Genomic DNA, 24,466 nt, shown 5'->3' on the forward strand with positions numbered 1-24,466 from the left:
AGATGATTGCTTTTTATTCTGAAAAATGAAAAATTCTTCCGACTCTTCGATTTCTTTCTTTTTTTTGCTCAGCGATGGAAATGAAACTGGACACCGATCTGGATAATCTGAAAATAATTTCACTAAAAATAATGGGGATAAAAAAAGAGAATCTTACCGATTACTGCAACTTCGCCGGTTCTTCGAGCGCTGTGTCCTTGTTTGTTGCGTGCCCAACATGTATATGAACCGGTGTCAAATTCTTTTTGAACACTGTTGATCATTAGTGTGCCATCGGGTAGGACCTTGTGACGTAGATCATCGGGTAATTCACGACCAGCACGCTCCCATTTTATCTCTTCGATTGGATAGCCGGCGACTGGACATTTAAGACGAAGAGTTTCTCCTGCTACGGCTGTTACTTTTGGAATGAGACGAATGTATGGGAGACCTGTATGGAAAAAAAAATTTACAAACAATAATAGAAAGTTGTGTATTTTTTGAAAATTACTTGAGCAGAAAATTTTAAAGGGAAAAATTGTAAATTAGAAGTCTTAAAAAAAAAATAATTTCTAAAAACAAAACATTAAATAAAAATCAATAATTAAATATTTGAATTCTTAAGTATGGGAATATATCCATTAGTGGACTACCTTTTTATTTACTCAAATAATTTTTTTCAGTGAAGGAAATTTAAAAACTATAATACACAGTTGGATAGGTATTGTCCTTAGCTATAAGTTATATATATTGAGATTTTTTTCAGCTTCAAGGAATAATTTTGAGATCAATTTTCTGATGATGTTTTTTTGACAAAAAAAAATTTGTATCCCTGAGTAAACCACCTGCTGAAATCGCTTTAAAATGATTAAAAATCAAATAAATATTGAATGATTTCAATGCTTGTGGAATATTTATTTATTATAAACACTTGGAACATTCAAACAAACAAAAATATTAGTGCATTTCAATTAATTTCAGTGTTACAAATAAAAACATATTTTTCTATTTAATTTACGCTTGGGGCATTGTAAACAACGAATCAAAATCAATTTCAATTGCCTTTTTTTCTTCGACAGATTTCTTTTTTAACGCTTTTAATGACATTTTAAAAATTTGTAAACGCTAAAATGTCAAATTTACCACAGTGATGTGAGTTTAGTATCATTTTTGGATACAAAACAATCGACGATTTATATACGGTCCGCACTCATGGATACAAAAGGTGGTTAAAAATAAATATGTAAATAATAAAAAAAATTAAACTGACTTTGAAAAAGTAAAAATTAAATATTTTTTTGGGTATAGTTCCGATTAGTCCAAACCTCCAATCTTTTTGAAACTATGTATATCCACGTATTTTTTTGCGCTGATTACGAAAATCATAGTGAAAATTGACGTAAATGTGATTATCATGGTAAAAACCATAAAAAACACCATAAAATTATGATTTTTTGCAATTAACTCGTAAAAAACGCAAAATTTCGAAAAATGTTTTAGACAAAAGTTGTAGGTCTCAAAAAAACACACATTTTATGATTTATACATTTTTTAATAGACAAAATTATTTTTCTAGAAAAATAAAAAAAACATCAAAAATAATGGAGAAACAGTGCACATCATAACTAGAGAGAAAATTGGATCCCACCCGACTTCGTCTGCAGAATACTTTCGACCATAACTTACCCCTCTCGCCAAGATGTCTTTAAAATACATGCGAGTAAAGCTATTCGCAAAAAAAAATGCAATGCGGCCGTAGGTCGCGTAACTGTAGTTTTTTGAACTTTTCTCAAAAACCAGGGACTGTCACGGAACAATTGTATCGTACCTGGTTTGGTCCTACACGGAAAGAAATGCTATTGAAATTTCAGCCATAAACTTATGGTTGAGATTTCTGGTTGAATTGGTTATACAGTTTGTCAAATTGGCAGGTAAGTTAGGTTATATTAGCCATGTGAAGTCTGATTCAGATATCTTGCTCTTTGGAAGTACTATTCGTTTGGTTGGATTACCCAAACTGTATGGCAGTAACAGTGCCATGTTAATTCAGTTATACGATATGACAGAAACAGCAAGAATTATGGCAGTAATTACGAAAAATTTCTTTTAGTGTAGGTACTATACGATTATCAACTTAAGAATCGTATCGTGTCCGGATACGATACTAATAGTAACATGAGAATCGTATTGTATTAGGGTACGATACAAAAAATTACTTGAGAACAGGGACTGACACGGAAACGAAACAAAACGCCAAATGAATTTAGTTTCGTATGGTGTTCAATCACAAACACATTTAATAATTAATAATGTTTTCGTGTCCTGACCGGACACATTTAAAATAATTAAATGTTTTCGTGTTCTGACCGGATACTTTTGAAATAATTAAATGTTTTCGTGTCCTGACCGGACACTTTTGAAAAAATTAAATGTTTTCGTGTCTGGACACGCCACTTTAAATTTTTTTTAATGTTTTCATGTCCTGACCGGACACTTTTGAAATAATTAAATGTTTTCGTGTCCTGACCGAACACTTTTGAAAAAATTAAATGTTTTCGTGTACTGACCGGACACTTTTGAAAAAATTAAATGTTTTCGTGTTTGGACACAACACTTTTAAAACTTTTAAATGTTTTCGTTTTCGGATACGACCTACTTTCTCATTGAAAAATGTTCTCATAAATAAAACTTGTTAGGCGATTGATTTTAAAGGATTAATAGTCATTAATGTTATTAATGCGAAGCAAATTTTTTTCAATGCATTAATCGTTACCACAGTAATCGTTACCACAATAATCGTTACCACAATAATCGTTACCACAGTGATCGTTACCACAGTAATTTATAATATATTAAAGAAGAATTTAATAACTAATTTTGGAAATTTATGGGGTAATTTATGGAAATTTATGGAAATTTATACGGTAATTTATGAGGTAATTTAAAAATATTAGTACAAACAAAATTTAAGATTTAAAATTTTTTGCAGGAAATTTATGAAATTTATGCGGTAATTTATGAAATTTTTAAGGTAATTTATAATATATTAAAGAAAAATTTAATAACTAATTTTGGAAATTTATGGGGTAATTTATGGAAATTTATGGAAATTTATACGGTAATTTATGAAATTTGTGAGGTAATTTAAAAATATTAATACAAACAAAATTTAAGATTTAAAAATTATTGCAGGAAATTTATAAAATTTATGCGGTAATTTATGAAATTTTTAAGGTAATTTATGAAAATTTAATGGACATATATGTTGTAATGTTGTGAATTATTTTAAAAAAAATTTAAAGTAACTTTTAAACATAACATTCAATGAAAGACGGCTAACAGGCTTGCTCACGATTCTGAGGCTGAGCCATGACGCACAATTAATGATTTTTTAAAGAAATTATGTCTTGCGTCCAAATACGAAACATTATTCCATGAGAAAATGTGTCGTGTCCTGACACAAAAACATTTTTTTATTTCAAAAGTGTCAGGTATAAACACGAAACGATAGTCGATGAGAAAATGTGTCGTGTTCTGACACAATACATTATTCGACAAGAAAATGTGTCGTGTCCTGACACGAAAACATTTCTTTATTTCAAAGATGTCGGGTCCAAACACAAAACAATATTCGTTAAGAAAATGTGTCGTGTCCTGACACGAAAAGATTTATTTATTTCAAAAGTTTCGGGTCCGGACACGAAACATTATTCGACGAGAAAATGTGTCGTGTCCTAACACGATACGATAATCAATGTAGAAATGTGTCGTGTCAGGACACAACACATTAGTCCATGTGTAAATGTGTCGTGTCTGGACACAACACATTAATCAATGTGTAAATGTGTCGTCTCAGGACACAACACATTAGTCAATGTGTAAATGTGTTGTGTACAGAACAGAAACGGAAACGACACGAATGATTCGGGCAGGTCCCTGCTTGAGAATCGTATCTTATCCCGGCACGATACGAATAAAGACTTTCGAATCGTATTATATCCTGGCACGATACAAAAAATGACTTAAGAATCGTATTGTATTCGGGCACGATACGAATAAAGACTTTAGAATCGTACCTTGCTTATAAACAATTTTATTATTTTCAGCCAAAAGTTCTGAACGTTCAAATGAACAAAATATTTTTTTCAATCTATAAATTATTAAAACTTATGATGGAAATATTAAATTTTAGAAACATATTTAGAAAATATTATAATATAATATACTATTTCGTGAAACGATACGATTTTAATATTACAAATTATATCGTGCCTGGGCACGACACTTTTCACCTATGTACTAATCGTATCGTGCCTGGGCACGACACTTTTCACCTATTTACTAATCGTATCGTGCCCAGGTACGATACGTTTCTTTCATTACAATTCGTATCGTGCCTGGGCACGACACTTTTCACCTATTAACTAATCATTTCGTGTCTGGGCACGACACTGTTCATCTCTTTACTAATCGTATCGTGTAGGGACACGCTACGTTCCATCTATTACACAGACCAACAAAATTAGAACATTTTTTTGGTGCGGCAAATGTCAAAGCTGTTTCTGATAGGTTTTTTCATGCTGAATACGAATCCGTAAACAAAAAGTTTCTGTTAGCTCTAGTTTTTGAGAAAAACGGGTTTAAAATTAATGTCAATAAATGGCGTTTTTGGAAAACTTTAAGTACATCTAGCACTGAAACAAAAAGTCGTAGAACCTTTCACTTGGGCTTAAATTGAAGTTTAATGTTTCAACTATAATCCCCAAAAATCACCTTTCTTTCACCATGAACTCAAAGTCATCTGTAATCCATTTTTAAGTTGTAAAAATTAATTTTGGAATAATTGGAGTGCATACACCTCCGGCGATGAAATTAAAGGTCTTATAACCTTCTTGTGGACTTAATTTAAAGTTTGAACTCTAGACTACAATCACTGAAAATTCATTTTCAGCACCTTAATCTCAAAGTCATTAGTGATAATATGTTTTCTTTTAGCAAAGGAATCTATTTTAACAATGGTTACCAATAATTTTTAAGTTATTGTTGCATTAATTTAATTTTTAGAGATTGTAGTCTAAATTTTAAACTTTAGTATAAGCCCAAATAAAAGATTCTATGGCCTTTTGTTTCATTGCTACATGTACACGCTCAAACTTTTCCAAAATTAATTTTTGCGACTCAAAAATGTTATACAAATGACTTTGAGGTCATGGTGCCAGAAATGTGCTTTTTTTCGTTTACGGATTCGTGTTCAGCATGAAAAAACCTATCAGAAACAGTATTGACATTTGCCGCACCAAAATCAGTGTTAACCTGTGTTACTAATCGTATAGTGTCTTGAACCCGACTAGATACGATCATCATGTATAGTTTCGTGTAGGTGACAGACCCTGTCAAAAAACGAATGAGTTCAGGTGAAAAATGTATAAATCATAAAATGTGTGTTTTTTTGAGACCTACAACTTTTGTCTAAAACATTTTTCGAAATTTTGCGTTTTTTACTAGTTAATTGCAAAAAATCACAATTTTATGGTGTTTTTTTATTGTTTTTACCATGATATTCACATTTGCGCCTATTTTCACTATGATTTTCGTAATCAGCGCACAAAAATACATGGATATACATAGTTTCAAAAAGATTGGAGGTTTAGGCTAATTGGAACTATTTTTAATCTCGGAAAAGATGGTCACAAAATTTTCACAACATTTTTTTCGTGCGGCTGGTATTAAACACAAAAATACGTTGATTTAAAATGTTTTTACGGTGTTTTACCTTGCCGTGCAAGGTTGGCAATATTGCGCGGCAAGCTTGCCGCAAGGTTGCTGTGAACTTACGTGCTATCTGGGCAGCGATCCCAAAAATGTAAAGAAAATATGACCTTCACACTATATAGGCCAGAAAATTTTTTTATTTTGTATCTGTTTATATAATTAATTGTCTCTATTTGGCTTCCCTTCTGTTCGTAATGTTACATGTTAAATGTCCTAAATAAACTATCGTATTGAAATTAAAATTTCATTTTTTTTTTGACATCGCACAACAGAAATTTATTTTATTGCAATATCTATTTTTTATTATTATTATTATTTAACCTGAAGCTCTCAATGTGTAATCAAAAGTTCTCGTATATAAATAAAAATAAAAACTGACTGCAAATATCAAATGTTATTTTTTCACTGTTTTTGAAAGATTTTGACTTTTATTAAATAAATGATCAAATAAATTCATTCATTTGCAAATATAAAAAAAAAAGTTGAACGGCTGTCTATTTACCAACCAGGTTTTTTTTTTTTGTTTCACGACTATATAAATTAATAATTGTTTTTTAGAGTAGAAAATAGAGACAGATTGAAAAGTGAGACTGCGAAAGTCATGAAAGTTTAAATGGATGGAAAAAATGAAAAAGTTTTATAACGATATTGTATATGTATATAGAAAAAGCAGGCGCCTTGTGTATTTGGCTTAAAAAAAAGTGCTAACAGTACAAAAAGCAAAGTTAATGGGTTATATTCTTTAAGCAGGAAAAAATTGATGGAAAAATTTAAAATCAATTCAAGTAAAGGAAGGTATAAAACAATATTGAAATACTATTCAGTGAAAATTTAAATTTTATGTTTAAAGTATAGAAAATTAAATTCTATTTTTTTTGGGGGGGGGAGGTGAATTTTTAAATCAAACTTTTTTTTTTTTTTTTTGATAAAGAAAACTATTTTCTGAATTATTTTTCTTCAATCTTTATAATGGAAATTGATGATTGAATAAATATTTACCATAGACATTGAGGCGTGCAGAATGAGTCACTTTGCCCGCTCGATTTTCAGCTGTACATGAATATTCACCACCATCTTCGACCATAACGTGACTGATATTGACATGGGAAATGACATCACCATGAACAGTGACGTACTGACCTATCACAAATCTGTAAACAAACAAAATTTATGTTCCTATTAAAATTAAATTGTCAATATTATATAATTAATCATTTAAGGACATGCAATGAAATAAATTATTATTAGGTATTATTATATGAGGTATTCCATGACAAATCGGAGACCATTTGGCTTTTGCACCTCAGATCTTTTTGAAAATTTTTTCCTTTTAGTACTCATGAAGACTAGCTTTCACGATTTTTTTCAAATTTTTTCAGCAAGCCCTTTAGGAGATATCAATTTTTGAAATATTAAGTCACTTTTTTTTGAAATGCTTGTAATTTTGCTAAAAATTGACCAAATTCGATCAGTCTTATATCAAAATTTTTGTTTTTAAACGTACTTTCCAAAAAAAAATATTGAAAGTTATTTTCGAAAACAATTTCTATTAGATTTTTGAGATTTAAGACTAAAAATTCGATTTTTTTCAAAATTTTTTTACAAAAACTGCTCTAAATTTGACAAATTTTGAGCCTAATCCGATAATGGGAAAACGATGGGAACTATTTTTTTCGAATTTTCAAATTTTACGTTTTTAATTATCTGTATGGAAATCAAAGAATAATCATTTTCTCTCATTCAAACCCAACGATTATTGTTAGTTTTATAAAATAAAATAGTTTAGAAAATAAATAATAAAGTAATTATTTAATTATTTATCTAAAATTTTGTTTTATTTGTAGAAGTTATTAAGCAATTTAAAATGAATGATTTTCAAAGTAATTCCACATAACTCGATAATTAATAAATATGAATGAAATCTTTAATCACAAATAAGAGTTAAAAAATAAATTTGCAGACTAGGAAGATCAAAACCTGAAAAAAACGGTAGATTCCTGTTTGAAAACAGAAATTATTTTCAAAATGGCGCAGTAATAGCGTGCACAGAAGAATACGAAAACGCGACTTGCGCACTGTTACTCCTGATTAATATTCACCATGGGAACAAGTGCGAAAATATCGCAATCAAATTTAACCTAAAAACATATTTTATTAGTCTTTATAGCGTGTCATGTAAAAACATAGTGAATATTAATCAGGAGTAACAGTGCGCAAGTCACGTTTTCGTATTCTTCTGTGCACGCTATTACTCCGCCATTTTGAAAATAATTTCTGTTTTAAAACAGGAATCTATTTGAAAATTCGAAAAAAATAGTTCCCATCGTTTTCCCATTCCCTCACAACAAAAGGATATCCTGAGGATATCCTAAATTAATGTAGGATATCCTGAAAACGTCCATAGGATATCCTCAGAACATCCAAATATAGTGATATCGTGGGGATATTCTTAGGATAAACTTGGTATATCGTTAAAATATTTCAGAAATATTGCTAAGATCTCCCTAGGATATTATTATGATTCAAATTTTGACTATTTAAGATAGCGATTTTTTGATACAAATAGTTAGCGCTTGAGTTGGTTTCAAGAGATTTTTTAAAGAAAAAGTAGAAAAAAGAATTCATGTAGAAAAAGTAAATCATTTTAGATATCTTGGAAATACATTATAAATACATCCAAAAAATATGTTTTCCATTTTTATTTAATTAATTTGTATGTTAGGGTCGTTTTATGGATACCTTAGGGACATTTTTAGAACGACTCAAGGATATTCTAACCCTTAAGATAATATAGGATATCCTTAGGACGTCCTCAGGACATCCCTAAGATATCCTAACCGCCGCTACTTTGGATATCCTTAAAGTATCCTTAGGATATCCCTGGGGTATCCCTAGGATATCCAAGGGATGTTTTCGGAATATCCTAGGATATCTGGTGCTGTGAGGGTTATCGGACTAGGCTCAAAATTCGTCAAATTTAGAGCAGTTTTTGTAAAAAAATTTTGAAAAAAATCGATCCTAACACACAGGTTCAAAAATGAATTTTTAGTATTAAATCTCAAAAATCTAATAGAAATTGTTTTCGAAAATAACTTTCAATATTTTTTTTTTTTTGGAAAGTACGTTTAAAAACAAAAATTTTGATATAAGATTGATCCAATTTGGTCAATTTTTAGCGAAATTACAAGCATTTCAAAAAAAAGTGACGTTATTTTTCAAAAATTGATATCTCCTAAAAGGCTTGATGAAAAAATTTGAAAAAAAATCGTGAAAACTAGTCTTCATGAGTACTAAAAGGAAAAAAATTTTCAAAAAGATCTGAGGTGCAAAAGCCAAATGGTCTCCGATTTGGCATGGAATACCTCATATATAAGGGACGTTCTTTATCAACCGGACCACCCCATCTCTCCATAATTGGTTTAATTTAAAAAATTTTTATCATATTGGAAAAATTATCTTGGAAAGTCTACTTTATAATCCCGGTGGGCGCTTTTTGAAATTCAAAATGGCGACTTAAATATGGCGCTTAAACGACATAAAAAACACAAAAAATCCACTAATATGATCTATATTATTGTTTAAAACTTCACATATGACGATAAAAATAACCACAACATAGTTTACTTACAAACTGATTACGTATCTCTATTCAAAATTCAAAAATTCAAAATGGCGGATAAAATTAAAAATTGAGATAGGCTCGTGAAAATTACTACTTGGGGGTTTTCGAGGTCGCTGATTACAAATTTGATGTCAGTTTTTAAAAATAATAAATGGCGGATTCAAAATGGCGGACAAAAAAATTTTTTAAATTGAGCTAATTTCGTAAAAATGTCTACATAAGGGTTTGTTTAAAAAAAGACAAAAAAAATCATTTTGCAATAACTTCTGTAAAAAAAAAAAAAAAATTTTTTCGCTTGGTAGAAACATTTCTGTGGTCTAATAGAACTGTTTTTTCTATATTTCGATTTAAAAAAAATATTTTTTATTTTCTGTGCTGATTTCACGAATTCTGACCCAAATAATTTAATAAAGAATTTTAGTTAAAAATTTGTTAAATAATTAAAGTAAAGAAGATCTGAAAAATATCTGCATTGTATACTAAAAGAAAAACGTATTTTGTTTAAAATTTTTTTTAAAAAAACGTAAAAAAGTCGCATTTTATTAAAATAAATCGAAAAAAGTTGTATTTTTGAAAAAAAAGTCGGAAAAAGTCGTATATAATCCGAGGTCTGTATTAAAAAAAAAGAGGAATTTTAATAATATATTTTCCATGAAAACCATTTCGAAGTGATTAATGTCTCATTTAGTTTGGTCGACCCATTATTCCCAGGTGTAGTCTACAACTGTCATACATATACATATGAAATTCTCAAGGAATAAATGTGACTTTAATTAATTAAAATTTGCGATGCATATATATATATATATATATATATGTATAAAGATGGAGCATTAATTTCACACTACAGTTAAATTGAGTAACGTTAACAGTAACGATTGTAATTACCGCTTGAAAATTACGTGATATTGCAGAGGGCAAAGTTTCAAGAATGGTTTTACGAGACCGAAACTCCTTGAGAAACTCTTGTAAGGTACTTTGGCGTCAATGAAGAGCCACGTGATCTGGGCTTTAGAGTGTACAAAATTTCATCACAAGATAATACTTAATAACATTTTCTTTTAGTTTTTTCTATTTTTTTTTTTTTTGAAATAGTAAATTTTTTTTCAACTGAAACTCATCGAATTCATTATAGAATATATATATATATAGCAAAGTTCATCCAGCACAATATGTTACCAGTTTCATATACGATAAATATTTTTATTCTCACCTTCGTTTTTTTTTCACTCATCGAAATTGGAAATGAAATTGCAACGCGCGCCTCAACGGCACAGCCAGATGCTACCAAGAATACTACCTATATATATATATACACTGTCGACGGAAATTACGTTTTAATTATAAATTGTGGCTACCGAGAAATTCCAGATCTCGTTTTATGTCGCTCGTATTTTTCCCCGAGTTCGAAAGAATAATCGCGGAAATTCTCTGGGGTATAGAGTATTCTTGAGAAGGTTTTTTTTTTAAATTTTTTTCTCTTCCATATATATATACGTATATATATATATATACTCTTTTAAGAAAAAGAAGAGACTTTACTCTTATATAAGATAAGTCTCGAAAAAGAGAGAGAAGGATCGACGAATTACCTTCCATTGGTGGGCAGAGGGAAACCATCCAAAGCCCAGGAAACTTGAGGGGTGGGATTCCCTGCGGCTGAACACTTCAACGACACTGCTGGTCCAGGTTGTAGTGTCTGCTCTATAAATGAGTAGAGAAGAACCGGCGGTGCGTCTGAAAAGCAAGTTTAAAGAGCAATTTTAATGCGATTTCTTACTCTTGTGTGTTAAATTTCAAATTCTATACAGATACTTATTATATATATAATGCCTGATTCTCTTTCATGTTTTATCGTCAAAAGAAAATTTATTCATCTTTTATTTCAACAATATTGTATTAAAAATATTCCAATATTTCAATATTAAATACAATACATTTGAGGAAACTAAATTTATAATTAAATTATAAAATACAAAAATTATAATTTATTATTACACCGTTCGACACAATTTTTGACCTACAAAAAAATTTCACATTTTCGGAAACTAGGACCCAACTCTCTAAATCTGAATTAGTAAAAATTTTTACTAATTTAAATTAGCAACTCACTTTTTATTTTAGAATTAGTTAAATTTTACTAATTGTTAGTAAAAGTTACTGATAATTAGTAAAATTTTACTAATTCAGAAGCAAAAAGTGAGTCACTGATTCAAATTAGTAAACATTTTTACTAATTCAGATTTAGAGAGAGAAAAAATACCCTTATCTGGCCGTTTTACTAGATCAAGTCGTTTGTGGTTTTTAGGGGTGAAAGTAACCCCTAAATGAAAAGTGACAAGATATATTTTAAAAATAGGAAAAGAACTAGGCGCAATTGCGCCTACATCTAGGGTTTCGTGGCGCTTTAAATTTTAATTAAAAAAAAAATAAATCAAAAATAAATAATTTAAAAAAAAATAATAAAATTTATTTTATAAATTTTATGTACTATTAAATTTTATTTATTTAGCAAAATTTTTATTATAAATTAATTATAAATTATAAAATATTAATTTCTATAAATTAATTCTCCCCCAGACAGTAAATTCGAAGAAAATCAAAAATTGGCAAAATCAAAATTCAAAAAGGTAAATGAAAGAAAAAAGAAAGAGTGGCTGTGGAGTGGAGGTCTTTCTTCTATCATTTATCTTTTTTGATTCACAAACAAAAACATTAGGTAAAATGTCCATTCGATAATGTCCACTATTAAGACATGTCAACTATAGGGACATGTCAACTATATGGACATGTCAACTATTGGGACATGTCAATTACTGAGACAGGTCAACTACTGGGACATGTTAATTATAGGGGCATGTTAACTAATGGGACATGTAATGTCTATTCATGTAATGTCTATTCATGTAATGTCCATTCGGGAAAATGTCCATTCAGTAAATGGAGATTTGGGATCTGTGGGGCCCCAAAATTTGAATTTGGGAGCTATGGTGCCCCAAAATTTGAATTTGGGATCTGTGGTGCCCCAAAATTCGAATTTGGAAGCTATGTTTGCCCAAAATTCGAATTTGGGATCTGTGGGGCCCCAAAATTTCAATTTGGGAGCTATGGTGCCACAAAATTCGAATTTGGGATCTCTGGTGCCCCCAAAATTCGAATTTGGGATCTGTGGTGCCCCAAAAGTTTAATTTGGGATCTGTGGGGCCCCAAAATTTGAATTTAGGATCTGTGGTGCCCCAAAATTTTAATTTGGGATCTGTGACCTAAAATTTGATTTTAAGAGCTGTGGTGCCCGAAAATATATTACGGACAGACGGACGCCAAAGTGAAACTATAAGGCTTTCGGCCATGGGCCACGAAACCCTAAAAATGGCAATCAAAGAAAATCAAAAATTGGCAAAAATCAAAATTGATAAAAAAGGTAAATGAAAGAAAAAAGAAAGAGTGGCTGCGGAGTGGAGGTCTTTCTTCTATCATTTACCTTTTTTGATTCACAAACAAAAACATTAGGTAAAATGTCCATTTGATAATGTCCACTATTAAGACATGAACTATTAGAGACATGTCAACTATAGGGACATGTCAACTACTGGGACATGCCCCTATAGAGACATGTCAACTATTGGGACATGTCAATTACTGAGACAGGTCAACTACTGGGACATGTCAACTATTGGGGTTTGTACTACGGACAGACGGACGCTTTTGGAGATGTCAACTATAGAGACATGTCAAATATAGGGACATGTCCCAATAGTTAACATGCCCCTATAATTGACATGTCAACTACTAGGACATGTCAACTATTGGGGTTTGTACTACGGACAGACGGACGCCAAAGTGAAACTATAAGGCTTTCGGCCATGGGCCACGAAACCCTAAAAATTATTAATATTTTATAAAACTTGGTATCTGGGGGTTTTCGGGGTCACTGATTATTAATCTGATGTCAGATTTTCAAAATTCAAAATGGCGGATCCAATATGGCGGTCAAAAAAATTTAAAAAGTTATTAATTTTTTATTTTATATCCGCTATTTTGAATTTTGACAATTTAACATCAGATTCGTCATCAGCGACCCAAAAAACCCCTAGATATCAAGGTTTAAAAAAAATTTAATAACTTTTTAAAATTTTGACCGCCATATTGAATCCGCCATTTTGAATTTTGAAAATCTGACATCAGATTAATAATCAGCGACCCCGAAAACCCCCAGATACCAAGTTACATGTCAAAAATATTTAATAATTAATTTTAAAAAATGTCAACAATAATAATAAATATAAAAATAATAATAAAGAATTTTATAGTTATAAATTTTTTTTCAATTTTTTAGTTTTTAGATCTCGAAGAAAAAAATTACCTATATGATATAATTCATTTTTTTCCATTTAAAAATATATTTCCAAAGGTAACATATTATACAAATAAAAAAAAAAATTCTAATAATTGAGAATATGAAAAGAATATAAAATACGTCAATGGACAAATAATTTTTATCGAATCGAATTGAACAATTTCCAATGTTTGAACGAATTTATAATATTCGCAGTTGTTCCAATTTTATTACCCTTTTCTATATCAGAAAATGAAATCGGATTCTTTCCAAGAGATCCTATAAATATCAGTAAAAATACCCTTCTTATATGTGACAATCCAATTCGCACAGTTATTATTTAAAAAAAAGATGATTTTTTAATATTACATTTTTTTGGAAAAATTTTGAATTTTAAAAATATAATATATTTACTCTGATGAATTTAATGAATTATTTCAATTATTCTGGACAGGCTTCTTTTTTATTTAATGTAAAATAAAATAAGAGTTACCAATCAACTTAAACTATTTTAAATTACAGCCCCCTTACATATAAAAAATTTTTCATAAAAAATAAAAAGAAACAATAAACAAAAGATTTGAAACTTTAAGTTCACACTGGGAATAAAACGAGTACAATGGAAAAAAATGTATGCGTAAAGAGATTGAATAAAAAAAAAAAAATAGAAAAAAAGTAATATTAAACAATTGAGGGTGCAGTGAAATATTCACAGATTCGCTCGGCTAGAAGTTGCGCGCACATAAAAAAAAACTTTCTCAATATATCTTTGCACATGAATGAGGAGAGAAAGAAAATTGTAAAAATGGAGAAAGAGTTAAAGAAGATGAAAATCGAATGAGATAGACGTCAGATTTGACTTTCCAAAAGAAAGTCAAGTAATTAAAAAAAAAAGAAAGAAAAGAAAAAAAAAATTGTGAAAAAGAAAATCTCAATGTGTCCTTGTCGACGTGACGCTTCGGTTCACAACGTTTTCACAAAGGTTCCGTTTTCCCATAGAGAAGATTCGCGAGACCGTATCAAATTTGATGAATCTCGTCGTCATGCGAATGATCAGATTACGAATGGGATGAACGATCTTCAATCGCAGATATTCCTCAGCAATCAACTCAATGATCCTGTTTAAAATCATTAATGAATTCGCAAATTAAAACTTTTTTATCATCGCATATATGATGGTTTTTTTACGCTATGAAAATCTCGAACAAAAAAAGTTTTTCCAATTAAAACGCGTCCAAGTTTTTACTCTCTTATCTATTCTTTGTGGAAAACAATTTTTTTTTTTACAAAGAAATTTAAATTAGTTCAGTTTTTAAAAATTTAATAATGAAAATTTCCTAATTATTATTAAAATAATAACTTCATGTTAATTAATTTTTTATTTAAATATGGAAGATAAAATCTATGTTCAGTAAGTTAGTAAAATTATATTTTATTTTTAAAAGAAAGAGTTTTTTTATTTTAAATAATTTAAATGAAATAAATCCATTGCTTCTTTAGAGGTTTATTTTTTACACTGCTTCAATAAAAAAATATTTATAAGTGTACAAATGAAAAATAATAAGTCGTTTGAATTGATTCCATGAGAATTGTCCTATGGAATTTTGAACTAATTTAGAATTCTTAAATCACATTAAAATTTTGTTTTCAAAAAACATATCTAACCCCAAAAACTATTTTAATATTTTAAACAATTTTAAGGTTAATTTTGAGATTATTAATAATACTTATAATTTATTCACAGTAAACTTGGTTGTATCTTTTTCTATTGCAACGTTTTGATGCACATAAGTTATATCAAAAAGAGATCGTTTTGTGTATCATTTTCAGAAATGATACACGAAACGGTCTCATTTTTTGATGCAAAAAATTTAATCAATTTATATCAATCATGGCCGAATTGAATCGACTCAAAATTAAACGAATTTTTTTCAGATATTTTGGTAATAGTACAATTGCGGAGACCATTTCACTATTTAATTTGAAAATGAAAATAACAGAAAATCAAAGACAATGTGCAATTCGATAATTAAAAAGTGACAGCTTATAAACATAACCTAAAATGCATGAGAAAAAATTTGTCGATAAAATCAATATAGCCGAGCTTTTTAGAAGGTAGATGGCAGTTTTGCTTTTTATAAAAACGATGCAGAAAAAATTTAAAGAAAGAAAATAGATGAGTGCTGCCATCTACCTTCTAAAAAGCTCGGCTATATTGATTTTATCGATAAATTTTTTCTCATGCATTTTAGGTTATGTTTATAAGCTGTCACTTTTTAATTATCGAATTGCACATTGTCTTTGATTTTCTGTTATTTTCATTTTCAAATTAAATAGTGAAATGGTCTCCGCAATTGTACTATTACCAAAATATCTGAAAAAAATTCGTTTAATTTTGAGTCGATTCAATTCGGCCATGATTGATATAAATTGATTAAATTTTTTGCATCAAAAAATGAGACCGTTTCGTGTATCATTTCTAAAAATGATATACAAAACGATCTCTTTTTGATATAACTTATGTGCATCAAAACGTTGCAAAGATTTGATGCAATTTTTGGTCTCAATTTGATACTTTTAGGAAAACTGTGTTATAACCTTATTATTAACCTTATAACCAAAACTTCTAAGTTCAAAATCTACATACATAATTCTAAACTTGAATATATTTTCATCGATTTCTTCTAACATATGAATTAAGGGCTAATTGACAGCTTCTAAGTGGTTTTAAAATAATTTTTAGCTTTTAGAACCAGTTTTTCATTACGAATCTGACCTTTTCATCATCACATTAAGAACTCCTGACAAGTCCAATTTTAAATCAAATTAAAAGTACCCAGTCAGTAATTAGCTTAAATCAAGATTTAATAATCAATTAAATTATGATTAATTAAATTTTGCTCAATTCATTCTACCAAATCCGTAATTAATAAACTTCTTATTACAAACTCTAAACTTTGTGGATTCCCTTCGTTTCGTCTAAAAGAAAACTGACAAGATTCACAACGACGCAAATAAGCGACGTTGACCTCTCTAATCCGTACAAGATATGAAAAAATTGTATTACACTTGGTCATTGACGAAATATTTATAACCTAATATACAAACCCAAACATATGATTTAAAACAATAAGATAAGTCTAATTTGTTCAATTTCTTATTTCATTGAAATTGCCTTTTTCCCGCCTAACAATTAGTACAGTCAAGTTAGCATTTTTAAATGTTTTAACTCAAAACCTCAAATTTTTTGCTTAAACCATTCATTTTCGGGTAAAAATAAAGTAGGGTCAGCCGGGGTAAATCCGAACGTATTTAGTAAGTTTCAACAATAACATAAGTTTTTTTTTAAAAAGACAATACTTCCGGTATTCTGGTGCATGAAGTTGTTACTTTACTTTCATAGAACAATTTTATGGGGTAGCAAAAATTTTTGATAAATTACAATCGCAGGAAACTTAGCGTTCGTATTTACCTCGATACTTTGCAACTTTCCTAAAGTACCGGGGTAAATACGAACGCCACTATGTATTTCAGAAAAATCTTAGGGAAAATAAATTTAAAGTATTGCAATTGTTAAACTTATATAAAATCTCAAAAAAAATACGATAATAATGCATCATATATAAATACAAAAAATCAAACAGGTTAAAAATTAAAATGCATTACACAATTAAAACCTTCAATAACTTTACCAAATCATAACGGATTTTTACAAAACTTGGTACAGAAAGTATTTTGGAGTAATTGTATGTAAATACAAAAATAAAAGTCAAATTTTTTAAATTCAAAATGGCGGACTTTCCTAAAACTTATTTTTAAAAATGATTAAATTTGCTAACTCCAAATTCGTAATCAGCGACCCTGAAACCCCCCCGAGTAACAATTTTCGAGCGAATTCAATGAATTTTTTAATTCTCGTCCGCCATATTGGATCCGCCATTTTGAATTTTGAAAAACTGACTTAAAATTGGTAATTGGCGACCCCAAAAACCGTAGAATACCAAATTTTATTAAGATCCTGAAAAACTTTTTTCAACAAACCATTTGGCAAAAAAATTGAAACACTCCTTCGAGAGAACAGAGATTAAGTTTCTGCTTATTAATTACTAACGAGGATACATATAGAAAGAAAAACTTTTTTCTATGTACTTTTATAATGTTAAAATAATAGTGTAATCAAATAAAAACAATTTTTGATATAAGAAAAAATTATTGAAAATACCGTTCGGATTTACCCCGGTTTTCCAATTTACCGGGGTAAATACGAATGGTCTGATATTATTAATAAAATTTTACAGAAGGCAAAAATGAAAAATAGTTTCTGTTCTAGTATTCATAACAAACAATTATAAATAATAAAATGAATTTTTAGCTTCTTTTTCTTCAAATACGAGACAAAATACTGAAAGAGTGTCATCTTTGATTTTCAATCTTTTTTGCAATACTCGTTATCTTTGCTTATGCTATTGCTAATTAACCAGCGAAAAATGGGATAACACTTAGAATCTCTTGAAGAGGATCTGAGGTAAAAATTCTCATGTCTAACTTATTTTTAAAAATTTTAATTTAAGAGTAAAAATTAGCGTTCAGATTTACCCCGCGTTCGGATTTACCCCGGCTGACCCTACCTAAATAGTACTTCGAACTCCTACCAGAACCTAAATTTTTTTTTAAGAAAAAGGTGTAAAAAATCAGTTTTTTTTCATATTGCAGCCTTTTTATGACATTTTAGCATAAAAATAGTTATTATAAAAAAGAAAGTGTATAAAATTCTGAGTAATTTGATGAAAAAATGAACCCTATAGCTCAAAAATTGACCGAGATATAGCTTTCGTAAAAAAATTTTTTTTTTCGTAATTTTTGGCCAAAATCCGGTATTTTTCAGTTTCTCCAATATAGCTTTGCAACAAATGATTTTTTGAAAAAATAATCAGCAGGTAATTTAAGACTGACTAAATTCCTGACAATTTGCAAAAAAAATCGAAGTAATAGTTCTAATAGTTTCCGAGATACAGTCTCTCAAAGTTGACCCTTTTGAGGGTTTACAGACAATGGCAGTAAATGAGATTTTAATAGATATTAGAAAATACTATTTTACTATTTCTTAGTAATATATTATGTTAACCCTAAGGTTGAAACCAAATTTAGATAAGATCAGATTTTACATGATTGTGGAGCATTCAGGGTGTCTACTATTTTTCAGTCTTTGGATTCTTTGAAGATTAAGATATGAAAGTTTTTTCTCACTGCAAGTATATTATGAAGCAAATAATACCTTTAATATTAATGTATAACTGATAATAATTACTAAACATAATAAATAAGTTTAAAACAAAATTTTTAATTTTTCTCCGTGTTGTTTTCTTACATAGCACATGATTTGATAAAAATTTTATTAAATTTACCATTTTGGGTATTTTATTTCCCGACTATTTGCCGGTTTTCCCATTTATTTTTTGGTTTCCCGGCTATTTCCCGGTTTGTAGACACCCTGGCATTGTTCCACATTTCTCAGGTGAGTTCAATCCTGGGATTCTTTTTCTAAAATCTTTCAGAACTTGTCATTAAGTATTCTTCTTTATGCTGTTCAAGTAAGCGCCCTTAATTTTTTGGACCGTTTGGAGGGTGTACCTATATATGTACACAAAACTACGCTGCAAGACTAGAAACTGGTTCAATTCATATCTCGTTTTCAATTTTTAAGTTCGTTCTTTATTGGCTTAACAAGATCGTGGGTATGGACCCTTCTAGGTTTCCGTGGTTATGCCTTGAATGACTTGTTTTTTCTTGATAATGTGTTACTTATCGAGAAATACGAGTCTTTTTTAAGGGAAAGGGACGTATAGTCTTTCTCGCGTTTCAGGTGTTTGCAAATATACCCGAGTCTTTCGCTTGTTCCTGGCCTGCAGTCGTATTTGCGCTTGAAATTGCCTTTGTCTTTTAAAAAGTTATTTTCTTAAATCAGTCTGATTAATATCCACGTTTGCAGAATTATCTACGATAAAAATAATATTAATAGTTTTAATTTAGACTCTAACTGTAAATTCTGCACATCTGAGAATGAGTCTTTAATTCATATTCTGTGTGGTTGTCTGGCGTGTAAACATATTTATGAATCTTAATTCCCTGCGATAAAGTACGACAAGAATTTGGAATTTTGATCAAAAATTTTGTGTTAGAATGACATTAAATCTTTAAAATGCATTGTTTTTTTAATTAAGAAAATTTTAGCTGATAGTCAAATTGTATAGATTGTTGGTATGTTATTAAATCATTTTATATTAATTCTGTTTTTTCTTTTTTGTTATATTCTTATACGAGCGGATTTCTCTTGTACGCATTATTATATGCATCGACAAGTGTAATAAATATTAATAATAATATCTTAGTAATATATTATGTTAACCCTAAGGTTGAAACCAAATTTAGATAAGATCAGATTTTATATGATTGTGGAGCATTGTTCCACATTTGCCAGTAATATATTATGTTAACCCTAAGGTTGAAACCAAATTTAGATAAGATCAGATTTTATATGATTGTGGAGCATTGTCCCACATTTGCCAGGAGAGTTCAGTTCAGATTATGGTACCAGCACGTCTTCTTCATATATATGAAATTTTGTAGAAGTACTGTTACTCTGTCCAATTTTATATACTCAAGTTGGATTTAGAAGAATAATATTTGGAAATCATCTTTTCTTCCTTTTCTAAAAGAATTTCGGTTTTCGTTATGGTCAACTGAACTCCGAACCTGTGGTCATCACCAAGGCCTGTCAACCTTCTTGTGAGCTCATAAGCTACATTCGGTACAAGCCATTCCTGTTCATACTTAAGGACACAACAGTGGTCTTTTTTCATACGTCTTACTTCTAAATTTTTAAAGTAAATCGTAATACTTTTTATCTAAATCCTTCCTAACTCCTTATGAAAATTTGTAGTAACCTTTACATTCCTTGTTGCAGTGAAATGCTGACTTCCTTAATTTTTAAGACTGGTTGCTTCAGGATACTCTCTCTCTCTTCCTCAAAGATCAATTTTATAACTCTAATATTTGTCTAAATAAACCTGTTATTAAAATCAATATTCTCTTTATCAGCTGTACCGTTAGCTTAGTGTCTTCTGCTCTGTAAATGAAACAGGATAATTCACTGAATCACCGAGCGTATATAAATAAATATAAAAATATTATTTCTTTAGTTATTTTCTCTATTTAAGACGTAACATATGAAATTAGTCCGTAACAATCCGATTTCAGGTCGATTACAAAATTTAATAATATGAAAAATGAGTCCAAAATAATCCGGAATTTGTGTATGCAAAATCTCATCATTGTTGTAGGCTAATACCAGATTTGTATATACAGATTTCACAGCCCCACAAAAAAAAAAAGTGTCATGTACTTTTGACCGGAATACCCTAACCCTATGTATTTTGACGCGCTGAACACGAATCCGAAGTCCGTTTTGCTCCATCACGTCAGGATTTTTTTCTAACCTCAAAAAACATGTCGGATTTTGAGAAGTAGGCGATTTTTTTAAAAATTGATGTATTAACTTCAAACTTGGTATCTGGGGGTTTTTTGTGTCGCTGATTACGAATCTGAAGTTAGATTTTCAAAATTCAAAATGGCGGATCCAATATGGCGGACGAATTTTGAAAAAAATTTTAAGATTTACTTCAAACTTGGTATTTGGGGGTTTTTTGGGTCGCTGATTACGAATATGATGTCAGTTTTCAAAAATTCAAAATGGCATATCCAACATGGACTTCTATCGGCCATACTAGATACGCCATTATCAATTTTTGAAAACTGACATCATATTCGTAATCAGCGACTCAAAAAACCCCCAGATACACTATTGCACATTAATTTTTAAAAAATTTTGTAAAATAATGTCCCCCTACCAAAAAAAAATTCAAGGGGTAGTTCCTCCCATAAATCAGCTTTTGGGGAAAAACAAAACATATATGTCAAATTGTTTTTAAAAAACTACAAAACTGCCAAGTTTCAGAAAAATCGTCGTATGGCACTTCCCTAGTGTTACTTGTCAGCAACTTAGAAAACCTGTAGATACCAAATTTCATAATAATCTGACAATTTTTTAAAAATAATTCCTTAATATTGAATCAGACATGTCGAATTTCGGAAATCTGACATTAGATTCGTAATCAGCGACCCAAAAAACCCCTAGATACCAAGTTTGAAGTAAATCTTAAAATTTTTTCAAAATTCGTCCGCCATATTGGATCCGCTATTTTGGATTTTGAAAATCTAACTTCAGATTCGTAATCAGCGACACAAAAAACCCCCAGATACCAAGTTTGAAGTTAATACATCAATTTTTAAAACAATCGCCTACTTCACAAAATCCGACATGTTTTTTGAGGTTAGAAAAAAATCCTGACGTGATGGAGCAAAACGGACTTCGGATTCGTGTTCAGCGCGTCAAAATACATAGGGTTAGGGTATTCCGGTCAAAAGTACATGACACTTTTTTTTTGTGGGGCTGTGTTTTTAATTGATTTTGACAAATTTGGATTCATTACATATACAAATTTATTATAATTTCGGACTAATTTCTGATTAAGATTTTTATACGAAAATTGACTGCTGACTTTGTACATACTAATTTCAAATTTTTTCAGACTCATTTCAAATTAGCATTTTTCACCAAATTAAATTCTGATTAATATGCTGAAAATCCAGATATTTCATATAAAAATTTCAAGATTATTGCGGATTAATTTTGGATTTAGTACTTCAATTCTTTTAACAGTACTGAATTCGGATTGTTGCGTACTATTTGCAAACAGTTTACACACAAATTCCGTTTCATTTTGGATTATGTTTTTTGATCGAACTAAATTCAAATTGTTGCGGACTATAATATTGATCTAATTGCTGATTAATACGAATCATTATTGGATTGTTTTCATATAATTTCCAAACTAATCTATTTCAATATAATCTGGAATCAGTTTCGAAATTTTAAACCAAGACGTGGGTTTAATATTTATAAAAAACTAACTTTTAATTCTGATTAAATATTAAAATTCTACAATCTTATATTCTTCTACCTTCTCTCTCTCTCTCTCTCTCTCTCTCTCTCTCTCTTGCTACCTATATGAAAAAATATAAGACAACAAGGAAAAAGTCGGCCAAGAGATGCGCTGATATTTAAAAAAAAGGGAAAAAAAGCGAACGATCCATTATTCATGTGCCAGTGTACAAAGTAAAAGCTGTATTATTAATGTTCTCTTGCAAATGATGTCTGCTCTGGGCGCTCCAATAGCTCTCGGCTATATGTGTCTGAAAATCCACTTAAAAATTTTTTTCTAAATCATAAAAGACGTTAAAATTCCGTTTGTTGTTGGGTTTTTATTTTGTCACACTTTCTTATTCTCTTTTGTCATATATAAATATTGCGATCATTTTCAAACTAAAAAGAAATATGTATAGTGAAAAATTTAAATTCCTTTATAGATCCACTTGAACGCTAATATTATACCACTCGCCTCTTTTTTCGAATATCTTTTTCTCTCTTCACATCATCCCATTTATCTATTACCTCTCATCTATCTCTTTCTGTATATCTAACAACCTCTATCTCGTTGAGAGTAGTAGTAGTAGTAACCATGCCACTCTCAGTAGAATTCCCTTTGACGTGAATTCCGTGCATTACCAACGCTGACGAGAGAGATATATATATATATGTATAGAGAGAGAGAGACTAACTTCATTGTTGTTTCAAAGCTTCTCCTGCCATTGGCCGGGAGATCGAGAATAGAAAGAGATAAGTGGGTCGGAAGGACCTATCAATGCGGTTCAGGTACATGGGCCAATTGGTCCTGGTTATGTCACATACACACAGAGAGATCTTTGTGAGAGTGTGTGTATCAATAATATAGAGACCCAACTTTATATAAAGTAGGACACACTTGAAAGAGACGACGAGCGCAAAGTGCTAAAAGAAGGCTTTTGGATGCTTTTCTTCACTTCAAAGTATGTATATAGTATATAGCGCAATTTTCCAAAGTTGAACCACAGCGCATACAAAACCACTGTAATCAATTTAGCGTCCCCAAGCTTTCTGCTCTAATTTGGTCACACTATATAACATGGTCAGCGAGCGTTTCGAAACGTTGATTCGCTTGACCAACTCCTCTATTTCAGGCTTGGTGAAAAAAACTAGGACGAATTTCACACCCCCACGAGTACCTAACTCGTCGTTAAATTAAGCTTGTGAAAATCTCTGCGCCCCATACTAAAAGGCAGTGAGAAGAGCAAATGTATATATATATATGTGTGTGTGGCGTTAAAAATTCATCTATTCGTGAATAAAATAAAAAATGAATGTACACATATACAAGCGATTCTGAAAAAGACGTCCCGCGAAAATATATAGAGTCGACCGCACGCTAGAAACTTTTATGTATAATATATCCTTTTATTTTCCTCTCCATACTTTGGACACAATAAAGGAATTTTTAATTGTAAAAAATGAAAATTATGCTTTTTTATTGTGTTTCACAATATTTTTTTATTTTGATTTTATATATTTTTGTTTTGAGATATTTTTTATTCTATTAGATTATAGTGCTTTTTTTAACAGCAAAGAGAGGAGATAATTTCTGTTTTGTATATATTCTTTATATAATCTCCTTATGATTCTGCGTCACTTAAAATGATGTGTAATTTTAGATTTTCATATAATATTGAAAATGACAGATGCATCATGAAGGGTAATGTAAAAA

General features: G+C 29.9%; 1 protein-coding gene across 4 annotated transcripts in view; it reads right to left on the reverse strand.

Moving 5' to 3' along the window:
- LOC127289503 (cell adhesion molecule Dscam2-like) overlaps positions 1-24,466 on the reverse strand; it is a 159,919-nt gene that overhangs the window by 106,414 nt on the left and 29,039 nt on the right. For all 4 annotated transcript variants that reach the window (XM_051317469.1, XM_051317470.1, XM_051317467.1 and 1 more), the window contains exons 5-7: positions 10,966-11,110; positions 6,751-6,902; positions 158-430 (exon numbers count right to left, since the gene is read on the reverse strand). In XM_051317469.1, coding sequence (XP_051173426.1) covers positions 158-430; positions 6,751-6,902; positions 10,966-11,110 — 570 coding nt within the window. The remainder of the gene's footprint in view (positions 1-157; positions 431-6,750; positions 6,903-10,965; positions 11,111-24,466) is intronic.

Source organism: Leptopilina boulardi, unplaced genomic scaffold (genome assembly GCF_019393585.1).
Source record: "Leptopilina boulardi isolate dan_hultmark-lab unplaced genomic scaffold, ZJU_Lbou_2.1 LbouV2_43, whole genome shotgun sequence".
Taxonomy (NCBI): domain Eukaryota; kingdom Metazoa; phylum Arthropoda; class Insecta; order Hymenoptera; family Figitidae; genus Leptopilina; species Leptopilina boulardi.